The 23,822-nt window shown below is 36.3% G+C and overlaps 1 protein-coding gene across 10 annotated transcripts in view; it reads left to right on the top strand.

Annotated features, from left to right (window-relative positions):
• The window catches only part of L3MBTL3 (L3MBTL histone methyl-lysine binding protein 3), a 176,203-nt gene that overhangs the window by 57,341 nt on the left and 95,040 nt on the right, over positions 1-23,822 (top strand). For all 10 annotated transcript variants that reach the window (XM_007484546.2, XM_056818760.1, XM_056818759.1 and 7 more), the window contains exons 8-13: positions 2,956-3,040; positions 4,367-4,458; positions 8,938-9,042; positions 9,606-9,741; positions 13,711-13,802; positions 17,954-18,105. In XM_007484546.2, the coding sequence (XP_007484608.2) occupies positions 2,956-3,040; positions 4,367-4,458; positions 8,938-9,042; positions 9,606-9,741; positions 13,711-13,802; positions 17,954-18,105 (662 nt within the window). The remainder of the gene's footprint in view (positions 1-2,955; positions 3,041-4,366; positions 4,459-8,937; positions 9,043-9,605; positions 9,742-13,710; positions 13,803-17,953; positions 18,106-23,822) is intronic.

Here is a 23,822-nt window from a genome sequence, read left to right on the forward strand (position 1 = left end):
ATCTTTGCCTCATCTTTCATCTCCTTTGCCTCATTTTTAAGCTGATTAATTTTGGCTTTCAAGACACTATTTTCTGTTTTCAGATGACTTATCTTGCTTTTTAAGTTCTTTTCCCCTTTTTCTTCAGACTCTCAATAGTATTTTGAATTATATTTTGAGTTCTTCCAAAGCCTGTGTCCAATTTACTGGAGTTTTTGTGTTTTTGCTTGGTGTTCCTTGATCTTCCTCTCTTCCATTTGCTCTTTGTTCATTGCCTGGATAGAAGCTGTCGATTGTAATGTCTTTTTTCTTTTTCTGTTGTTTGCTCATATTACCATTACTCCTCCCCCTCCCTCCCATAGTTTTCTGTACTCTTGCTCCTCACATGGTGTCCTAGATCTATGGGTGTGGTCTTTTCTGTCAACCTTCACTCTTGGAGCTTAGCAAGACTCTCAGAGCAGTCTGTAGGGCAAGGGTGTTGGAGCTTGAGCTTCCCTTTCCTCCAAAGGCTTGATAAGATTAAGCCCAGTGGAGTTGATCTTGCAGAGCTGGATGTGCCCTGAGGCCAAAACCTCAGGAGGGGGGGCAATATGGAGTGTCTCAGCTGTGATTTCACTGCCTTTTCTGAGGTTCTCTAGCTGCTTCCCCACTGCCTGTGTTCAAAGCCCTGAGCTTGGCACAGCTTTGCCCACAAGGTACTCCCTCTAGACTAGAGCTGCCCAGAGATTCCAGCCATTACTGGAGGCTCAGTACTGTAGGTGGGGGAGGGAACCTGTGACCTTCCTTCTTCCTTTCCCTTAAACCTGAGTGTTCTTGAATTCAGGCTTTTTGGGAGTGTACCTTTTACGTTGAGTCCAGTAGGATGGTTCCTTAGCTCTGTCCTGTTGCTAGGTTTGGTTTTCAGTCCCCTAGAAGCATTTGGTTATTAATTGATGAGGAAGGGTTTTCAGAGGTATGGACTTTCACTGACTCTATCTTGCCATCTTGACTCTGCCTGTGACTACATTTCATAATGGGAAAATTTCATTCCATTTTCTCTTCTAGTCTTTAGGACTTTTCAGCAAGTTTTGAACACTCTTCTGAATACTATCTTTTTCTATGGCTTCTTATTCTCTCTTAGCAAGGGAATGGTGGATTGTTTTCCATCTCTTGCCTACACTAATTTGGTTATCCCCGAAGGCTCTCTCCTGTACAGGACTTCATGTTTTCTCACTTGATATTATTAGCTCCCCTGAGTAGAATCATCATCTATGTGCCAGTGACCACAGCATTTATATTTTTGGCATTTCTCTTCACACTGTGCCATAGAACTGTTGGATTTCTCCACCTGGGCATAACTTTGCTATCTCAAGTTCAACATATCCAAAATGGAAATGATTGTCTTCTCCCCTAAACCCATCGCTCCTCCAAAATTTTCTAGTATTGTTTGGAGTACCACCATCCTCCTTTACTCAGGCTCTGAACTTTACTCTTCATTTTAACCTTTGCTCTTAGTTCATCCCCATTGCATCAGTTTCTAAGTCTTATTATTTCTGCCTTTATAATCTCCTGTAAAATCTCCTCTCTAATCATAGAGCTTCTGCCGTAGTTTACTCACCTTCATCTGTTGAAATACATTTCTGTTTGACCTTCCTCTTCGTAATTTTTCTACTCTCTAAGCTCTAAACCACCCTCATGGCTGCCAGAATAATCTTCCTAAAGTGCAGCTCTTATCTTGTCATTGCTCACACATCATAAGTAGCTCTCCAAAGCCCCCTAAAATGGTGCCTTTCTAGCCTTATTTCATATTGTCCTTTTTCCTTTTGTCTTATCAGACTGACCTCTAGCTTTTCTGCATACTTGATTCCTCATATATCTCCAAGTCAGTCCTCACACCTGAAATGAATTGACTATCTCTGTATCAAAATCTTTAGCCTTCTTCAGTGCTCATTTTAAACTCTACCTCTTCTGTAAAGACTTCACTAATTGTCCCATAGTTGTTACTTTCTTCTAAATTCCTGAAATTACCTTCCTCATATTTATAAATGTTACATAGCTCTGTAGAACATAAACTTCTTGAGTTTGGGGACTGCATTGTTTCTATTGTATTCCAAGGACCTACTACACAATGCATTATAGGTGCTTAATAAAGGTTTGTTGAATTTAATCTGATGGAATTTAACAAGATGCATAGTAAGGCTATGGAAAACTATTGATGTACCATGAAATTACGATGGGACTATTTTTAAAATGGTTTTAAAGCAGAAAACAAAGATTAAAGATAATTGTTTTCTGCTCTTAATTGTAAACCATAGAATTTCATAAAGAATGTTGCTGGTATAAATCCTATTTTGTGTGTGTGTGTGTGTGTGTGTGTGTGTGTGTGTGTGTGTGTGTGTGTGTGTGTAGGTGTGCATATTAAGTATATGAATAATATAGGAGAGTGTTATAAGATAGAGAAATCTCCAGATATAAATTTTTCTAGGAAATAAAATGCCTAAAAGTGGAGACAAATTACTTGAAGATCATGTAAGATTATATGATGGCAGCTAGTTTTTTGTGGGAGCAAGTGCAAAGTCATATAGTTTTTGATAGATAATTCAAATAAATAAATATTATCAAGAAGGGATAAACTAATGAGACTTCACTTGGTGTTTTAGACCTGATCTCTAAGGCTGAGGATAATAGTGCCTGTCCCATAATATGTCACTTGGTGCCACTACCAGAAACAAAGGATTAGTTTGGCTGAGTTGTGAGTCTGAGTATACTAAATTTTATGTTATTATCTTGAAAAGCCTTTGGCTTAAAGCAACAAAATTGTGTGACAAGATTGATGTTCCTTGAATGAGCATTCTCTAGCTGCAAGAATAATTACTATGGAATGAAGAGATATGTAAACTAGAAAATTTATCAGAAAGTTTTATTTTGCCATCTTAATTTTCCCTTGATGCAGAATGAACAAAACCTACAAGTCATTAATTTAATTTGTTAATCTAGGAAAACAAGCATGATGGCAGAATCCTGAGGGGCTCTCAGAGAGCCCGAAGAAAAAGACGAAATGATTCCACCGTTTTAAAACAGAGTAAGTTGATGGTGAATACAATTTGCTTCTTGGTATTTTTGTTAAAAGAAAAAAAGTTCCAACCACTTTATTTAACTGCAGTTTAATTAAGCTAAAAAGCATACTTTTTAGTGGCCTTGAAAAAAGTATAACATTATCCATTTTCCTTGCAAATACAGGTTCTAATTTCTTACTCTATTGGAAACTTGATTTTCTTTCAGTAACATCATTTCTCTCTTCTCATTTACCCTGAAATCACTGGGAGAGGAAGCAGAGATTGGCATATTTTTTGGTTTCCAATACTGTATGTAGATTATTGCTCCAAGGCAGATTGCTCAACACCTTTTTCTTTTAACTTTATTCTCTTTAGAACATTCTCATTTGTGCTCCTCCAGGATACTTTCCCAGCTTCAGTGATTTCTGCATCACTTTTTAAAATGTATCCCTTCCAATCTCCTGTCATCATTCTTGTTGACTTCCATATCTATTTTGATGATCTAACATTTTGATTTCTTTGAAATTTTGTTGAATTTCTCAACTCTCATCTACTTTAACTGCCCACCATCATAGCTCTACCATAAACCTCATTATCACTTTTGAAGTGTTCTGCTTCCAGTGCCTGAAACCCAGAACCTTCCTTCTCTTCTCACAACCCTCTTACCTTTTACTTCTACTGTTCATTCATTCCTATTGCTCCTGTTTTTTATTTCCATCATTCCCATATAGAACTACTGATACTGATACTGTTTTTCCCCATCTTCAGCTTTAGCCATCCAACTCCACTTGCTTCTCTTACTTGGACCTCACAATGAGTAATTTTAAATACCTTTGATTGACTGTCATGATATGGCCCCACCCTACCTTTCAAACCTTATTTCCCACCTGCCTGTATTTCTGAATATTCCAGGCAAACTCACTACCGTTTTCTACTTCTACATTTTTGGTCATGCAATTCCCTCTGCTTGTGATGCTGTGATGCCTGACTTCCTTCCTCCTGGCATCTAGCATTTTGCTTGTCAAGATCCTACTCATCCTTCAAGCCCCAGTGCAGATACTCTTTTCTCAGTGAAACCTTTTATGATACCTTAGCCAGAAGTAGCCTCTCCAGCATTCCTGGTCTACTTTGCTTATATGTCTCTTATGGCACTCATATTCTAGCTCATCAGTAGGTATCTATATCTACCAAACTGTAAACTATGTGAGGCCCAGAAACATATCCTTAGCATTTTATCCCCCATAGCCATTAATACAATGCTTTGTTCATAAATATTTGTTGAAATACAGTGGGTTGATAAAGTTTATTTATATTTTTCAAGAATGATAGTTAATTTTCATTTTCTTTTTCAGGTTTACCTCCTAAAGGAAAGAAAGCATGGTGTTGGGCTTCCTATTTGGAGGAAGAAAAAGCTATTGCAGTGCCAACTAAGCTTTTTAAAGAGGTATGGTGCTCATGGAATATTAGAACTCAAATAATAAGAGACAGTATTATTGAGAACTAAAAGAAACCTCAGAAACCACTGAATCCAACTCCTTTGTTTTACAGGTGGGAAAAATGAGGTCTACAGAAATTAAGCAGTTTGTCCAAGGTTAGATAATAAGTAGTAGAGTCAGGACTAAAAGTGGAGTCCTTACACTCAGTGCTAAGCTCTTTGTATTGTCCCAGATTGATTAGAAAAGATATCTATGAGAGGAATGGAATAAGAATACTTAAATCTTCAGTTTCCATGGTTGGTTGAGGAAGTCTGACTTGGAATAATTTCCTTTCCAAGTTTCCTACTTCAGGTTACATGATTCAGTCTTTCCCCTCCCATTTCCTAAACAAAGTATAGCCTAGTAGGACAATTTATTTTAATGCTAGAAAATTCATTTCAGTTCTGAGGAGCATCTTACTAATTAATCCAAATAGCTATAAAATTGATGCAGTCCAGTCCCGCCTTCTTCATGGGGATAGGCTAATCTACTGATTAGTAAAGGGCAATTAACACCTCACCCCGAGAACGTGCTCTGGCTAGCACTTTAATATTTGCTAAGTATTTTACAAGTATCTCATTATTATTGTCACACCCAACCTTGTGAGATAGGAGCTGTTATCTCAATTTTACATGTGGAAACTGAGTCAGGGGGTGATTAAATGATAGTAAATGCTTGGGGCAGGATTTAAAATTCAATCTTCATGACTAGGTCCAGGACTCTTTCCACTGTGCCATCTAGCTGACATGCCTGTGGAATGAGAGGGAAACTCTGGTCAGTGCTAACATGTCTATAAAGTAAGTTTGGAATGATAAAATGGAGGTGTTAAGCAATGAGAATATCAGTCTCTTTGAACTAATAACAGAGCTAGAAATCTTATGAGGACTTGTTTGGGCAATGGTATATGCACATGGAGCAGACAGTCAGTCAAAAAGTGTTTACATTTCCACATGCCAAACACTGGCCAGTCACAATAGAAGGACCAGAGTGAGACACTCCCTGCATCAGGGAACTTACTTTCATTTGGCAGGGATAGAATGTGCTTGCAGATAAATAAATACAAGAGTTATACAAAATACATGCAAAATGATTTTGGTGGGGGGCACTAAAAACTGGGGAAATCAGGAAAGGCCCCTTGAAGGAAGTACTGCTTTGTCTGAGCCTTGAAGAGAGCCTGGGATGAGGAGAGAGGCTGGAGTCAGTGGGCAAATGTAGGGAGGCAGCATGAGTTACACATCCATGAAGCATTACAGTTAAGCTGCTGGAACATAGGAGGAAAATGTATAATCAAGCTCAAAAAATGGGATCTTGTCAGATTGTTAAAGGCTTTAAATATCAAAAAGGAATTATTGGCATTTTATTCTGGAGGGTAATAGGGAGCCACCAAAATTTTTTACTTCAGGCTCTGCCTGAAGTAAATTTATACTTATGGTCCTTATATATTGTATTCTCATTCATTTTAGGGGATTCCTGCACATAAATTTTGAATCAGAGAATTCAGACCAGAATCAGATCCAATAATTAAGCAAAAGTAGATTTTTAAACTCAGTGTTCTACTGTTCATGACTAGACACATTCTGATGTCCTAGATTTTTACATGGCTTGCAGAGAATTTATGCCAGAAATGACATTTGTATGACAATAATTAAGTGCTTTATTTGAATGAGTGGGAGAAGTTTTGCGGGGCTTCACTTTCCTTTCATTTCCTACTGTGTTTTTAAATAAATATAGGAACCATGGGATCATACATAATCAAGAGTTTACTGAGCATTCTAGAGATTTTTTTCCCCCTTTCCCTTGTTTGTTGTTTTCTCTGTGCTTTCCTCCTTGAATTGCGTGAATAGTCATGAAGGCTACAAATGTTAAGGAGAAATGACAAGAAATTTTGTATCATTGATTGGGGATGTAGACTCTTAATGATCATCCTAGTGCAAACATCAACAACATGGAAATAGATTTTGATCAAGGACACATGTAAAACCCAGTGGAATTGTGTGTCGGCTACAGAAAGGGATGGAGGAATGGGGAGAAAGGGAAAGAATATGATTCTTATAACCAAGGGATAATGTTCTAAATTGACTAATTAAATAAAATTTTCCAAAAAAATTCATATCATTTTTATAGTCTTGGAAGAATAAAAGGAAATAAGCATTTACTCAGTACTGACTGCATGCTAGGTACTGTGCTAAGTGCTTAACAAATATTATCTCTTTGATTTTTATAACAACCCTGGGAAGTAGTTGCTATTATTATCTCTATTATACAGATTAGAAAACTGAGACAGATAAACAACATGCCCCGGGTTCCACAGCTAGTATGTTTCCCAGCTTGTATCTGAACTCTAAGCCCAGTACTCTCTTCTAGCTGCCTCTAGACAGTGGTGGTGACCATTGTGTGACAGTGTAACACACCTTTCTATAAGAAAGGGTTATTGTTTTATTTTTCAAACATACTCTGCCTTTTGTAGAAACTAAGCTAGGCAAAACAGCAATATTGCTGCTGCTTTTCAGTTTTTCAGTCCTGTCCTACTCTATGACCCCATGGACCATAGCACCAGACCCTTCCTTCTCTGTCCATTCAAACCCATGTTCGTGGCTTCCATGATACCATCTATCCATCTCATCTCTGCTCTTCTTTTTTCCCTTTTTTTCCCCTTTCATCTTTCCTATTGTTTTATTGACTGTAGTATATGGAATAATCAATTAAATTCACCCTAGGTGTTAATGTTTTAATCTTTCCATCTCCTCTTTGACCACATCCAGCTTACCTTGTTTCTTAGATCTTGGACTTCAGGTTCCTACGCAATGCTGATCTGTGTAGCAATGGACTTTCCTTTCATCACCAGACACATCCCCAGCTGAGCTTCCTTTTGACTCAGCCTTTTCCTTAGCGATGGAGCTACCTGTAGTTGTTCTTCACTTTCCCCCAGTTGCATGTTGGCTGCTTCTGACTCATATCTTTTATTAATACTATCCATGGTGTTCTTTTGGTAAAGGTATTGGAGTGGTTTGTTATTTCCTTCTCCAGGGGATAACCTTTTGTCAGGCCTCTCTACTGTGACTTGTCCATCTGTACTGCATAGCTCTAGAGTTTCATTAATCTAAGCAGGCCCCTCTGCCATAACCAAGAAGTGATACAGGAGGAGAAACAGCAGTATAGGGAACAGCTAACTCCACTCTGTTGACTTCTTATTGATGATAGAGCTATTCCTAGGCAGCCAGAATTCAGATGCTAGACGTTTAGAGTTGGTCCTTGCAGAGAAGTGGATGGTAGTAGTGTTTTAAAGCAGAAGGATTGAGCCGAACGGGAGTGGAGCAGGCTCAGCCTTCTGGATCTCAGAGCTGAGGGAGAGAGAGTGGCAGACATTGAGCTTACTACTGGATCTGTGGGAGATGAATTATAGCCATGAAAAAGAAGAGATCATATTTTGGGGAGGGAGGCTTGGTTCTGGATTCCCATAGCTTCTTTGATTTGACATAAAAACAAGTCCCAGTGTCCAAGAAAAGGGACTAGAGGAATTGTGGCACATGTTTTGTAAGCCCTGGCTTGCGGAAGCAAGGATATCACCCATGATTGGGGAAGGTGAGAGCATTGAGGATGCGCCTTGATTCATTGGAAAAAAACTTGTTTTGAGAATCCCCAACATATATTTTTGGTGGAAATGTATTTCATGCCACTGTGGTATGCCTCATGTTCAAGAAAAAATATTTACCAAAGGTTAAAGGTTGAGTCCAGCATCTTAAAAATTTTAAAAATCTGTTTCTTTATAATTTCCTTCCAATGTATATTTAAGGTGATCAGCCAAACAACTGTATAAACTATATAATAGGGTTTTTCTTTGTTAATAGTGGTCCTTTGCTAAATGAGATTTATCAGTGCACTGTTACTTAGAGTATGCATTTTGAAATAATTTGAAAACAGCAAGCTAAAAATAAAAATGTAAAGTTTGTTTTTGTATAGGAACTTGTGCTTCTGGTAAAAATTCCTTGTGAAAATTATTTATTTGCCAGATTGAAAATTTCGGATGAGGTATATGAAATTGTAAAAAGTATTGATTAGTAAACATTAAGGTAAGTATATCATAACAATATAATTTATTTAAAACTAGAAAGTTAATATAAATTATCATAGATTTACATTTCATTATTAACTAGTATATTTTGCTAGCTGATTTCTTCTCATATAAGCATTTCTACTGTGATTTTTCTGTCCTTTTATAAAGTTTTTTCATTATTTCATGCTAAATTGTTGACTTTTAATACTAAATGGTCAACACTTTACTATGTGTGTGTGTGTGAGTGTATCTTTGTCTGTCTTATTAGTCTGTTGTTTAATAAAACTTAATCTAGATATGAAATTCCTAAGGGTTTTTTTTTGATACTTTCACACTTTTCTTTTAAAACACAGTAGTAATTTTGAAATACCAAAACTGTTATTTTATTTTCTAGTACCAATCCTTTCCCTATAACAAAAATGGATTCAAAGTCGGAATGAAGTTAGAAGGTGTGGATCCGGAACATCAGTCAATGTATTGTGTTCTTACTGTTGCTGAGGTAAAAACAGCTTAATTCTTTTTTTTTTTTAAACCCTCACCTTACTTCTTGGAGTCAATACTGTGCATTGGCCCCAAGGCAGAAGAGTGGTAAGGGCTAGGCAATGGGGGTCAAATGACTTGCCCAGGGTCACACAGCTGGGAAGTGTCTGAGGCCAGATTTGAACCTAGGACCTCCCATCTCTAGGTCTGGCTCTCAATCCACTGAGCTACCCAGCTGCCCCCAAAAACAGCTTAATTCTGTAATTTAAAAAAAAAAAGCTTATAGCTATCATCACATTAGAAAGAATTCTAACATAGTAAATTCATGAGTGACAAATAAAAATATCATTTCTTCAGAATAGACATAGGATCTATCTGTAAAAAATTTGATCCCCCCAAAATGTACTTCACTACATAGTTTATCTGCTTAGACTTACTCAGGATTTTTATATTTATTTGTCTATAAGTGAAATTAACATAGGCTACATATTCAAATGTGGCATAAATGTTATATTTTAATTTAAATTATGGACATAAGTTTTGAATGCAAAATTATTAACTTATATTCTTTGCATGTTTCAGGTTTGTGGCTATAGGATAAAGCTTCATTTTGATGGCTATCCTGATTGTTATGACTTCTGGGTAAATGCAGATGCTTTAGACATTCATCCAGTTGGATGGTGTGAAAAAACTGGCCACAAGCTTCATCCACCAAAAGGTATTATTAAATGTATATTTAGTATTATTAATATTAATAATTTCATCAATACCCTTTGTTCTTGTAGCCTCCTCATTTCAAAGTATATCAAGCCACTCTCCTCCCCGTTGAATCTTTTCCTGTAGGAAAGAAAAAAAAAAGAGAAAGTTCAACAAAATTAATTGTATTATTATCTTAGTCTGATGTTATATGCAAAATTACAAACCTAAAACCCTCCATCTCTGCCAAAAAATGAAAATGGAGCATTTTCTCATTTTTTCTGTGGAGATCATTTCCTTAACATAATACTAACTTGGAATTAGTAAAAAAAATTAAAATTATGATAATTCAGATGGGGTCATCTTAATATTTATGTTTTAATTATGAAAAATTAATTAAGTAAGTTTAATTAATTAAAAATTAAATACATGTTTTTAAACATTCATTAAACTTTATATTATTTGTTTGAGCCCATTGTGTTCCTGTTGATGCCTTTTGGGAATCTGATTCTGTTTTCTAGTATTTGGCTATCCTATTTTGTGCTATCTAAAAATTTAATAACTATGTCATTTATGCCTTCATGAAAGTCATTAATCAAAAGATTAAGCAGAACAAGGCGCAAGATATCAGCAAACTAAGCCAAAAATTAATCAATTGACTTGCTAATTTACTAAATAAAGCATTTATTAAGCGTTTACTGTATGTTAGACATTGCGCTTAGTGCTGGACCTGAGACAAAAGTAAACAAAAAAATCCCTAAGATTCTTGTGAGAAAGAGGTGGAAAATGATAGTGGTAGTAGAAACAATATGGCACAGAATTTTTTGGGAAATGGTGTAGCAGACTTGAATCAGGGCAAGATAAGGTGATACCTGTCAGATCTAAGGATATTCCAGGGTGGACTTCAAGGTTCTTATGGGGAATATGTGGGGGAATGGTGGCTGGATTATGGTACTGACATAGCTGAAAAAGATATTCAGCAAAGTTCTAGATAGCTGAAGAATCACACATTGCAATGTTGTATGTATTCTGGGCAATTTTTTTTATCACTATCTCATATAAATTATTAAATTTTGATTTGTTCAGCTTTAGATAGGTTGAATTCTTAGGTTCTTTAGGGAATCACAGATCAGCATGTCTAAAACAGAAATAATTATCTTCCTCATCTCATATTCCCTCCCTCTACTCTTATTCCACACTTCCCTATTACTATGCAGAGTACCAGCCTTCTTCTGCTCATCCAGGTTTAGTCTTAGAATGATCCTTACTGTTTCTCTCCTTCACTCCCCAAGTTCCCACAGTTTCCACATTTTAGCAATTCTACCTTTGTAAAATCTCTTGCATATGGCCCTTCACCCATTCATTGCACTGCAGTGGTTCAAACTTTTTCGTCCTCTCTGACCTGGAGTATTGAAGTAGCTTCCTAATTTATCTTTAAGCCTCTAGTGTCTCTTCTGTCCAATTCATACTCCACAGAGTATTCCTAAAGCACACGTCTGCCTTTTGACTTGTTCTCTAGAGAAGGTTGAAGGGCTCAGAATTACCCCAAGATCAAAGACAACCCATTCTTTTTGGCCCTTAAAGCTCTTCTAGTTTTAAATCTGGCTTCATTATGCTATCCAGATTGGTATTCCCTTTCATATACTTTCTTTTGCTTGGTACACTAAGTGGCCTACTTGCTATCGTTCACATATTTCTTTATCTGTCTTCATGACTTTGCCAAAAGGAAAATTATGCCCAGAATACATGGATTCCTTCTTTCTACTTATTTGGAATCTTTAGCTTCAGTCAAAGCTTAAATCAAATGCCATCTTCTATTGAGAAGGTTGTTCCTTTCACTACTATTGCCTACCCCTGTCCCCAAATTGTCTCATATATAATTTGCATAATTTCATATTTATTTACGTGTTACACTGATCTCCTTGAATTATTGTAAGCTTCTTGAGGACAGAGACAGATTTATTTTTATCTTTGTTGTCTCCAGTGCTTCACACAGTGACTTGCCCATAATAAATGCTTGTTGACTGATATACAGCATCATTTCAGAATCATTTTAATATTTCATTTCAGTATCTGAAAAGGTGAGATGAAATGGCAGGAAAAGATAAGTAAATTAAATTGCAGTTTAACACTTGCCATGGAGCAGCATTTTCTTGAAAATAAAAGGGAAATGTTCAGAGATTCCAAGTGCTGTTGTCAGAAAGTAGTTCTTTGCTCTGGGTCTCTCATAGCCACCCACTCCAAGTAGCAGGTACTCCTATGCTTCCTATCCCCACTCCATCTCATACATCATAACATCAGCCTATTTCCTCATTCATAGGAGTACTCAAGTTATTCTTCTGCTTAACAGTGATCAGCAGCTCTCTATTGCCTTTGTCCAAGAGATCATTTCCAAAAATTCTTAACATTTATATAGCACTTTAAGGTTTGCACAGTGCTTTACTATTATTATCTCACTTGCTCCTCACATTTATTCTGGGAGATCGGTGCTCTTATTATACCCCATTTTGTAGATGAGGAAACTAAGGAATAGAAAGGTTCATTGACCTACCAAGGGTAACATAACTATAAGTGTCTGAAGCAAAATTTATATTTGTCCATAGGTAACCTTAAAATAGAAAAAAATTTTGGAGTTTTGTTGTTGGTGATGAGGTTTTTCGTTGTTGTGCTGTTAATGCTGCCTTATGAACATTAAAAGAAATAGAAATACCCACACTTGCAGGAAAAAATAAAGTGAAATAGTCAATTTCCTCTTTTAGGAAATTCTCACTTCATTGGCATTCAAACATTAAGCCAAGAACCTTTACCCCTGGCACTTAAGAAATACTTATATTGGATGCATTTTATAAGGTTCAAGCTAGCTGCTCTTGCAATAATAGACTATGAACATTAGTGGCTCAGTGAATAGCACTCTGGGCTTGTAATCAGAAAGAGAAACGTTTACATCTGGTCTCAGATACTCACTGTCTATGTGATCCTGGGCAAGACACTTAACCTCTGTCTGCCTCAGTTTCCTCATCCATAAAATGGGAATTACTATAGCATTGATCATCCAGGGTTAATAATATGACTATAAAATGATATAATATTTGTAAGGATTTGCAAACTTTAAAGTGCTTTGTAAATACTAACTATTATTATTATTATTTTTTTTTAGCATTCCATTAATTTTTCTTTTGAGCAAATTAAGTGCTTAACAGGGGGTAAAACTGGCACTGTGCCTTGCATACACAATACAATATACAATAGGAATTAAATGATTGTTCAATGACAAACATTTTACCCATACCACCATCTCTTACCCCTTAGCAAATCATGTCTTAATTTTTCCTCTTCAGTATACTTTTGCTAATGAATTACTCATAGAACTAACGCAAAACTTGTAAAAATGACAGCTGAACCTTTATCACCTAACTTCTTTGTAGCTGTAAAGAATGGAAAAATACATTTGGAGCAAATATTAATTTGTATGTTTGGTTTTGTTTGCTTTGTTTGGAAAACCCATAGTTAAACTGAATATGTGCTATTTCATATTTTGATGCTAAAAATTCCAGTGTGTGGTTTGTAGTTTGTTAAAGTAGAAAATAATTTTGGAAATAAGTGAAATTTTGTTTTATTTTGTCTTGCTTTTAGAGAAGCATTGTAGGTTTTAGGTGAGTATCATTGAAAAGAATAATAGACTTGAAGTCAGAAGAGACTAGGTCATTACTAGCTGAATGATAAAGGCAATTTAATCTTTCTAGCCTCACTTTCTTGATATGTATAGTGAGATTAATACCACCTGTAACAATACTTTAATAAAAATTATGGTTTTAAAGTTTGCCAAGTGATTTTATGTATAATATATCATTTGATCAAGTAAGGTATTATTATTATTATTATTATTATTATTATTTATTATTATTATTATTATTGGAAATTCAATCAAAGAAATTTTTAAACCAAATTTTATAAGGTGAAATATATTTAATTTATCTTAAAATATTTTCAGGGTATAAAGAAGAGGAGTTCAATTGGCAGACATACCTTAAGACATGTAAAGCACAAGCTGCTCCAAAGTCCTTATTTGAAAATCAAAATACTGTAAGTATCTATCATATCTTCTGAAGGCAAGCAACATGTGTTGTCTAGGATGAGATGCTTAGAAATCATAGCAAAAAACTGTCTTTTTTTTTGCTTAATGTTTAATATAAAGGATATAGCAATTAGATAAACAAAATGGTCATGGCCCTCGAGAAGTTTGCATTCTTCTGGGGATATAGCTAATTTAGAGATAAGTCAGTACATGGTAATTTAAGTAGGAAGAGCACTCTACTCAGTGTTGGGGCCAGGAAAGCCATTGAGGAAGAAAAAGCATTTGGTTCAGCTAGAAGGAAGCTAAAAAGATTTGGAGAGGAAGGTAAAGATGGAGCTTGTTGTATGCCTAGGGGATAATCTTTGTAAATGTATGAAGTCAAGAAGATGGGTTAGTAAGTCAATTTGGCTTGAACAGATTGCATGAAGAATGATTGTATGGGAACGTAGTCTAGAACCTGTTTGTAGAGAGCTTTAAATGCCAGTTTGGGGCATTTGTGATTTATCTTAGAGTTAATAGGGAGCTAATGAAGATTCTGTCTTTGGAAGTGAAAGAACCAGAATTTTCCCAATGTCAGAAACTATGTGGAATGTGTTTTGGAAAGGAGAAAATCTGGAAGTAAAGAAGCTCAAAAAGCTAGAGTAGCATTTGTGAGTGTTTGAAGGGGATCAGACAGACACAAGCTGTTGGAAGTAGCAATGATAAGACATGATAGCAACAGATTAGATAGGGGGACTAAGGGAAAGGAGTCAAAAAAAATTTGAAATCGTGATCTGAGTGGCTAGCTTGGTGGTACTCTCAACAGTGATAGGGAAGTAAGGCAGATTTAGGGAGAAGATAATGGCTTCTGTTTTGGTTGTGTTGGTAGTGTGAAAAAGACAGCCAGGTGGAGCTATCCAGAAAACATTTAGGTGGAAATAGTTTTCAAAAGAGAGTTGAGGACTACTCCCTAAAACTGTAAGTTGCACCAAAGGTGCTATTCAGCCTTTTTAGAGGCAGTTTCCCCATTGGGGCTTCTTTATACTGATAAAATCACAGGCTTATTTCCATGAAGATTTGGATAGCCTCTGCATGGACATATTTGTTGGACCAACAAGATTAAATAAAGTCACCAAAAATTAATGTAGAGAGAAAGAAGAGAGTTTAAGACAGAGCTTGAGAAAACACTCATGCTTAGAGAATGGGAAATGAACAAGAAAGGAGTGATTAGGCAGGTAGGAAGAGTCCAGAAGAGAGCACTCTTGTGGAAGCCAAAGGAAGAAAGAATATCTTTAAGAAGTGGATAGTCTACATTATTAGTAGCTGCAAGGAAGTCAAGTAAAATTAAGACTAAAGTCACTAAGAATCTTCAAGAGAGCAGTTTCTGTCAAGTGATATGGTTGGAAGCCAAATGGTGATGATTACAAGTAAAAGTAATAGAGGCAGATTGTATAGATGATGTATTCAAGGAGTTTGACTCTGAGGTGGAAAAAGAGATAGAAGATGATAGCTTGAGGGTCAAGTGAATATATCTTAAGTATTGTGAAGACATTGGCATTATTATAGACAGGGTGAAAGGGAAAGGAGCAAATATATATAGAAATATTGAAGATGAGTGAGTGAAAAGGACTGAGACCACCACAGAAATGGAATGATGGACTGAGGGAAGAGAGTGGCGAGATGGATTTGGAGATTGTAATGAGAATAAAGAATCAGTTTAGGGAAAAAAGTAAGGATAGTATTTTATGATCAGACAGAGAAATTTGAGAGTTCAAGGTCACAGAAATAATGTAATTATGAGTATCTTAAGTGTAATGTAGTTAAAATGACTGAGAGTTTCAGTATTATCTTCTCTGTGGTTGGGTGAGATAGAATGATAGTGGAGTTCTTGACCTGACTAAAGATGCCCATGTAGGAAAGAGAAAGTAAGTCTCCGTTTGCACTAGTTGGAAGTACGGTATGGTATATTGAAAAGATGGCTGGACTCCTGGGCTTTCATCTTCACTCTGACAGTTACTATGTAGGCAGCATTTATAACTCATTTAACATATATAAGTCCCAGTTTCTTTATCTATAAAAATTTCTTAGACAATCTATATTGTAGTATCTTGTTTAAAAGAGCTTTGTGACTTTACCATAATATAAATTTGTCACTTATAGAGGCCTATCCTGGATGGATTGTTTAAAAAACTAGATTTTTTCTCTTATTATTTGGCCTTGGTGCTTTGTCACTTTAAAACTAACTAGCACTTTACATATATTTGACATAAACTGAAGAGATTCAGTGTTTGCATTGAAATCAGGGTGGGTGAATGATTGAAATTGCTCAGAAAACTTCTTTACAAGATTCTAGTGATATTCCTAATCTTTCATTGTCCCCTCATATACCATTAGCAGCCATTTTTGTGGACAACATATGGTTTACTTTAAGTAGCTCCTTAGGGATTTTTAAGAGCAACCAAGGAAACTATTAGTACTTTGCCAGAAGATCCAACTCATGATAGACTGGTTAAAGTAGAGGCCTAAAGAAGAAAGAAGAGAGGCATTGCTTAGCATTGTAGAGCTGGAAGGAAGCCAGACTATTATATGTGAAGATTTTCACTGAGATCACAGCCTAATTGTTGAAATGTAAATCTGGCATAGACAGCAAATGCTCTTAAACTACTGAAATCTTCTTAAGTAGGAAACACCTATACTGGGAGCTACTGTACCATGCTTTCTTATCCCCTTTTGGTCCCTTGCCTGTGAGTTTCATCACGGATTTTATTCATTGTTTTTCTAAATTTTTTTTCACTGTTGTCCTACAATTTAATTTATGCTTTTCATATAAGTGGTAACTTGCTCTCTTTGCTAAAATTATTCTGCTTTGCAACACTTGAATATTTATGGGCAGAAATGTGCAATAAATAATTTTATGACATAGTTTTTGTAATAAAGACTTAGGTAGAAATATTGCCAGTCTAGCAGTAGAAGTATATCCAGCTTTAGTACCCAGGTCATCAATTCAGGTAGCGTCATATGCGTATCGAAATATTAAAAATGGCTTTGTAAATTCCAGCTTTTCTAATTCTTCATTATAGTTATAGTAAAAAAAGATCATGAAATTTATAGCTGGAGGGGACTTGAGAGATCAATTTGTCCAACTTATTGTGAGAATAAATATCTATTTTTACATAATGAGGTTAGAACCTGATGACTAATTTTGTCATTTCTACAGTGCTTGAGCCTTATTTTTTCCCAAGACAGAGAAATTGTAAGCTAGAAGAAGAGAAAAGACTAAAGAATTATATAATTGTTACTCAGGTATCAATTCTGCTATTAGAAAAGTAGAGGAGACCTATTCCTTCTTTCCATCCCTCCTTCCCTCCATCCTTCCTTCCTTTCTTCCTTCCTTCCTCCATCTCTCCCTCCCTTCTTCTTTTCTTCCTTTCTCCTTTCCTCTCTTCATTTCCTTCCTTCCTTCTTTTCTTTGTTGTTTCTTTCTTTCTACTCTTTCTTAATTTCACTGTTCTGTTTTTTAATTTTCCAAATGCTAGTGTAGTCAGTTAGTTTGGTTCACATACACCTATTTTAAATGAATTTCCTATCTCATCAACCATTTGATACTAACGCTGAAATATAGCAAGATACAGTCCCATGAACATAGTAGATGTTTTATTTTTAATTGCATTGTATGAAATCTCTCTGGTATTGGATTACAGTAATCATTGCTGTCCCTCATATAAAAATAGGCCTCTGTCAGTTGAGGGTGTACTTCTTAGGGTTTTTATTTTCAGTAATGATAATGGATTTGAACAGATGCTTTCTCACTTGGGAACAGAAACTCCTAGTCAAATTCAGTAATCATGAAGCAAGACAATTAACTAGACTTTATGGGAAGGCAAACCTACACCTTTGGTCTTACTAGCACCACATTCTCATCAACCAGACTTAAAAGTCACAAATGAAAAAAATGAATATATTTTAGTTCTTGCTACATCTGAAAGCTTTGGTTCAGTGGCTGAGATGCCTAGTTGACTCCTACACTAGGTTATTTCTTATTGGTGCTTCTTGAGAAGCAACCATGGTATAAGATGAGCACAAAACTATAAATACATTGAATGCGTTGCTAGTTGATGCTAGAGGTGGCCTGGATGTTCAAAGTATATTGACTGTTAATTAAATCTTTGTTTCTGAGTAGACAGTGATCCCATCAGGTTTTCGTGTGGGAATGAAACTTGAAGCTGTAGACAAAAAGAATCCTGCATTCATCTGTGTTGCTACAGTAACAGATATGGTGGACAATCGGTTTCTGGTGCATTTTGACAATTGGGATGAGAGCTATGATTATTGGTAAGGTGTTTTTTTTTTCCTTTCTCCACTTATATATTTTTGTTACTAGAAAATTACCCTAATCTTGCTTTTGTGCATAGCTTATTTATCTATCTATTATAGCTGAATGCCACTGCTCCCTTTTTATATTCTCTTGACACCTTAAAAACCTGTGAATGGCTACAGTCAAAAGGACTCTCCTTCCCAAGGTCCCTTTAGTTACTTTTTTCTTCTTCCTTTTCTTCTCTTCTGTATCCCTGCCACTATCTACAGTGACTCCTTTTCCCTTCTCCACTGAGCCCTTACTCCTTACATAATCCTAGGAGTAATCTTCAGTAACATGGTTGATGAAGAAAAGTGTTGGGGTGAATGTCTAGAGCAGTGGTAGTGAACCTATGGTACTGGTGCCAAAGATGGCACACAGAGTGCTCTCTGTGGGCATGCATCTCCACCCCCCCCCCATAGTTTCTAGAAAGGCAGAGGGATTCAGGTGGAGCTGCTCCCCTCCCCCTCTGCCCAGCAGCCAATGGGAGAGCAGAGAGGGTAATATGAGAGGCTCACAGATGACAGAGCTGGAGGGGAACAGAGCATTTGGGTCATTCCCCTCCTCCTATCAACACTCGCTGAGGACATTCCTCACTTCACCCACCTCTCCACCCAGTAGCACTTTCTCCCTCCCTTCCCTGTGTGGGGGGTGCATAGCACTTGGTCAGGGGTAGGGAGAGTGTGGGGGCTGAGCCTTATCTCTCTGTCTCTAAAAGGCCTACCTTCACTGATATAGGGCTTTCTGTCCCCTCCTCCTTGTCTGTTGCCACTGACCTTCCCACTTATTTAGCCAGTCAGTAAACATTTATTAAGTACCTGTTTGCTGCATGGTAGGCACTGTGCTAAATGTGGAGGATAAAGAGAAAAGTAAAAGGTTCCTGTTCTTCAGGAGCTCACAGTCTCATGGGGGAGACAATTTTTATCTATTTGTATCCCAAATGCTGCCACTAGTTTCTTTGGCAAACAAAGGTCCCTGTCACCATCTCCCAGCTCCTTTGAAGAGTCCTTCCTCCTTGTCCTTACTCTTCAGGGATCTGGATAATTCTTCTGTCTTGTTGGTGAACTTCTCTTCAGTCATTGGTATACACCTCCATGCTTTCTTTGGAGGCAACAAGTAATTACTAACTAAAAAATGAGGAAACCTTTTGCTAAGCGCTTACTGTGTGCAAAGCACTGTTCTACTGAGGTTCTAGGAATACAAATGGACAAGTCAGAGGGTTCCCGTTCTCAAGGAACTTAGACTTCAGTGGGGAAACCACTGCAAGGCAAGGTGTCAGCTGGAGCTGGAAGGCAGGTAGTCCTTAGTGGGGTAGTGGCACAGCTAATGGGGGTGCCTCTTCTTTCATGGCATTTCTCCCGGTACAAGGATACCAGTTTCTGATGGCGAACCATTGGACAAAGCCAAGAACTACAGAAGCAGGTGCCAGGCTCCATCTCCTGTGGGTTTTAAAATTAATATTCAATAACTAAATATTATATTTTATAAAGTTTTATTAATAATAACTAAAGCAAAAGAATTGCCAGAACTCAGCCTGGTTGCATATCAAAGAGACTGTGGGAGGAGTTACAGCTCACTTAAATACAATCACACAAAACATGAGGCGCAGGAAAATGATTCTAGGTAATACAGAAAGGAACTTTGGGTAATGTAGTTTTTAGGGGTTCAAGAATTTCAAACTATACATTCCCCCTTGAGACCAGTCTCCCCAAAAGGATCATGTAAACATAACTAACTTATAAATTACAATAATTTGTGGATAAAATGGGGAAAAAAGAACAAAATCAATGATTAAAAAAGTCAGTTTGGGGGCAGTCCCCTTTGGCATAAGAGTATACATTCAAAACAAAAGCATTTCAACCCCCCATAGTTCAAATCACATCCCAAAGTTCACTCTGGATCTTCTGGTGCCGCATATGATCTCTGCAGGAATCTTCATGGTGCCTGGATTCTGGGAGGTAGCAAGTTTCTTATCCTAAAATTGCTCAAATTCAAATAAAAATTTACAACAATAGCATAGTCTCCCCCTGAGGTGGATAATAACAAACACAGGGATCACTTAGGGATGCATGGCTGAGTTATGAGGTGTATGAGTCAATTGGCAAAAGAAAATAAAAAACAAGTTCAAATCCTCTTGCCTTGGCTCAAATCTCATCAATCCTACTGGGATTTGGTCTCTTTGACCTTGTGCTTGATAGGCACTATGCAGGTAGCTTTGTGCTTCTTTAGCATTATACAGTGGTTTTTTTTTTTTTTATTGCCTTCTTCTTGAATGAGACAGAATCATTAAAAAGTCCCATAATTTTTTTTTAACCATCACTGGCATCATTTTTATAGTCTAAAATTTGTGGGTATGCATTGACATTAGGGTAAATGTATTTTAAACATATTACTGCAAAATCAAAAAAAGTTAACGAAAAATCTTCTCAGTACTGTTGACATGTGCTTCAAATACAAAGAGGAGAGAAAAAATAAAACTGAAATACTATATTGCATATGCAAGGAAAAAACAATAAGAAAAAAGTTTAAAAAATATATAGTTTACAATCAGTGACACACTGTGTCAGTTAAGGAGAGGTAGAATACAAAGTTTCTCACAAAAAAATGAGATCCATTTCATTTTCAACTTGGCCATGAACCACTGTGTGGATGCACATGATTTTCAGAATAAAAGAGTAATACAGTAGATAATGCACATTTAAAGAAGTAACAAAATCCTCCAAATTCACAATAGCCCAGTTAATTACAATAGCAAACAAACCTATGATCTTATTTCATATGAGTTGCTGTGTGACATTTTAAAAAACCTGTGAACTGATGGATATTTGTCACAGTTCTTACAGATATAACAAATCTTTCAAACTTGGCAAATATATTTTTAAACAAAGTAAAACTTATTTGGATCTTAAACATCGCAAAGAAATCTAGATTGTTCTGGTGGAGGTAAACTAAACTGAAGAGTTAAATTATTATGTATGCACAGAAACTCTTTTTGTCTTCCTGCTTTATATGAACTTTTTTTGTAGGAACATCTATTTGGTTCTCTACCTTTGATACAACATTCTTTATATATACATACATATATGTATATAAATATTTTAAAATATCATCCATCCAGAAATCATCAGTTATTTACAATTATTTCTGCAGACCCCTTAGAATTACCATTTGAATTCTTAGCTCATTAAATTCTCCAAAGGTTGTGTACAATTGTAACCAGGTTTGTTGAAGTCCATCCATCATCATCTATGTGACAAGTAACAAAGGCAAAAAGGTAACATTTGATCTAAGATGGATCTAGTGACAAGGGTTTGAGAAAGATGTTCATGGGCTTATTCAATGATATTTTGTTCTTCAGAAAAGATAAAGGTACAAATTAAAGATCAATACAGGCAAAACATAGTAGCTTAAAATGATTCATATAACAGAAAGATATTGATTAGATTAATATGGATGAACTTAAAAAAATTTGATCCTTAAAGCAATCAGTAAATACAATAATATAAGCAAATGAGAAGTTTCAGGGAGGCAATGCAGTCAAAATCCTTTTCACCAATTCCAATAGACTTGTGTACTATCTTGGAGGGGAACAACTGAAGATGGTTATCAAATAAAACAAAGGAGAAGGTTTAAAATTCACCTCCAAATCTCAGTAAGGTTCTTGCCCCCTCCCATATCTATTTAGATTTATTTTGTCAGAGCTTTGAAGTTCATCATAGTGAGGGAGAATTCTGTACTCTACATAGTTTGGAGGAATCTCAAATTGGGTGTATTGTAGAGGTTGGGCAGGCCCAAATGCCAAAAGGTTATAGGAAGATGAATCTCCCCTCTGAATCTCAGGATGATTCTCAAGCTAAATGCAAGGATCCTTGTACCCAGGCAAAGTAGTAAAAGATATTCCAAAACTTTGAGCTACTTGAGATAGGTAATACACTGCTCTTTCATAGGATAAGCCATGCTTTGTAACAAGTTTACTCCTTAAATGAAAGTTAAACAAAAGGAGACCCTGACTGGAGGGTAAAGAGATTTTTTTTTGCTAAAGGGCTTTTAGGAGCTATTCTTCCCTACTCTCTTCCCTAAGGGCAGTAGTGTATTTGCATATGAAGGAATGGGGTTTTGGTCTGGTGTTTTGAGTTGAGAGAGAAGGAAAAAACAGGCTTATTTTCCAAAACTTTGACTTTAATTCTACTGATTTGGGTTTTTTTGCTCTGAAAAAAAAAATGCAAAGAAGTCCCCTTCCTGTGAAAATATCCTGAGTTGCAACTTTCTCTCAGCCAAGAACCCAGGGTCAGCTTTAGAAATCAGGCTTAAAAAAAAAAAGAGAGAAGGAGATGAGGTTTAATAACGTGGTTTCCCTTCTCCATGCTGAAAAATAAATAGGGCAGACTAGAAATACCCACATGGAGTGTGTGGATGGGTGCCAGAAGGATTGGAGAATCTCACCCTTCCATAGGGGAAAAATGTCAGGTGGGTCTGGGAGGCTGTCAGATGGCTCTGGGTAAGTACAGCTCAGGCTTAATCAGCAGCTATAGCCTCCATGGCACAAAAGTAAGAGGACTGGCAGGAGCACAGGGAGACCTGGGCACTGGGCCCTCAGGATGGGTGGAGATTGGGCAAACTTACTATCTTTACTGCAAGTATATCTGCTCAAAAATTTTTAGAATTCGTATCTCTTCATGGTAAACCATAATGTCAGTTTTAAAATTAATATTCAATAACTAAAATTATATTTTATAAAATTTTATTAATAGTAACTAAAGCAAAAGAACTGCCTTATCTAAGCCTGGTTGCAGGTCAAAGAGAGCGTGGGAGGAGTTACAGCCCACTTAAATATAATCACACAAAATTTGAGGATGCAGGAAAAGGGAAAAGTATCCTAGGTAATACAGAAAGGAACTTTGGGTAATATAGTTTTTAGGGGTTCAAGAATTTCTAGCTACAGGAGTTGCTTCCTGAGGTGAGCTGAAGACAGTGTTATTGCCACTCCCAAGTGCCATCAGAACAGTTCAGTATTTGAGGTTGATTCTATTAGTGTCCAAGAGGAAGGAGTGGTCAAGGAGGTGCTGCTCATTTGGTTTGCCATAACCTTGTTATTAAGTACATTATTAAGATTCTACTATGTGCCTGCTACTATACTAGGTACTAAAAAGTGTAAAAATTAAATTATTATCTCTACTAATAAAATATTATAGTTTAGGAGGCATATAGTTAGTGAGCACTTGATAAATGCTGATTGTTATTTGTTTATTTGAATGGCAAAATAAATAACATTAAATATAATTTATATAACAAGTAACATATGCAATATTTATTTTATTTAACCATTAAATAATAATGTAGTGTTTTGTTTTGTTTTGTTTTTTTTGATGACCATTAGACTTTTAGCCACAAACCTACAGTGCTGGAAAAAATAGTATTTTAGTTTTCCCACTTTAACCTCATTTTAAAAAATAACTGGAAGGGTAATCTAACATTTCCCTTTTTGTAAAGTTGATTTTAATGTGAAATAGAGTGATACTGAAAAAGAAAAAAAATATTGAATAAAGAATTTTGATCTGTTTATTTGATTGTAAGATGCCTATTTCCATTAAATTAAATAATAATTAAAAAAAAGTTAGGGCTATTAGGTAGCAGAGTGGATAGAGTGCCAGGCCTGGAGTTGGGAGGACCTAGTAAAACTGGCCTCAGACACTTC

The sequence above is a fragment of the Monodelphis domestica genome, chromosome 2 (assembly GCF_027887165.1).
Source record: "Monodelphis domestica isolate mMonDom1 chromosome 2, mMonDom1.pri, whole genome shotgun sequence".
Lineage (NCBI taxonomy): Eukaryota > Metazoa > Chordata > Mammalia > Didelphimorphia > Didelphidae > Monodelphis > Monodelphis domestica.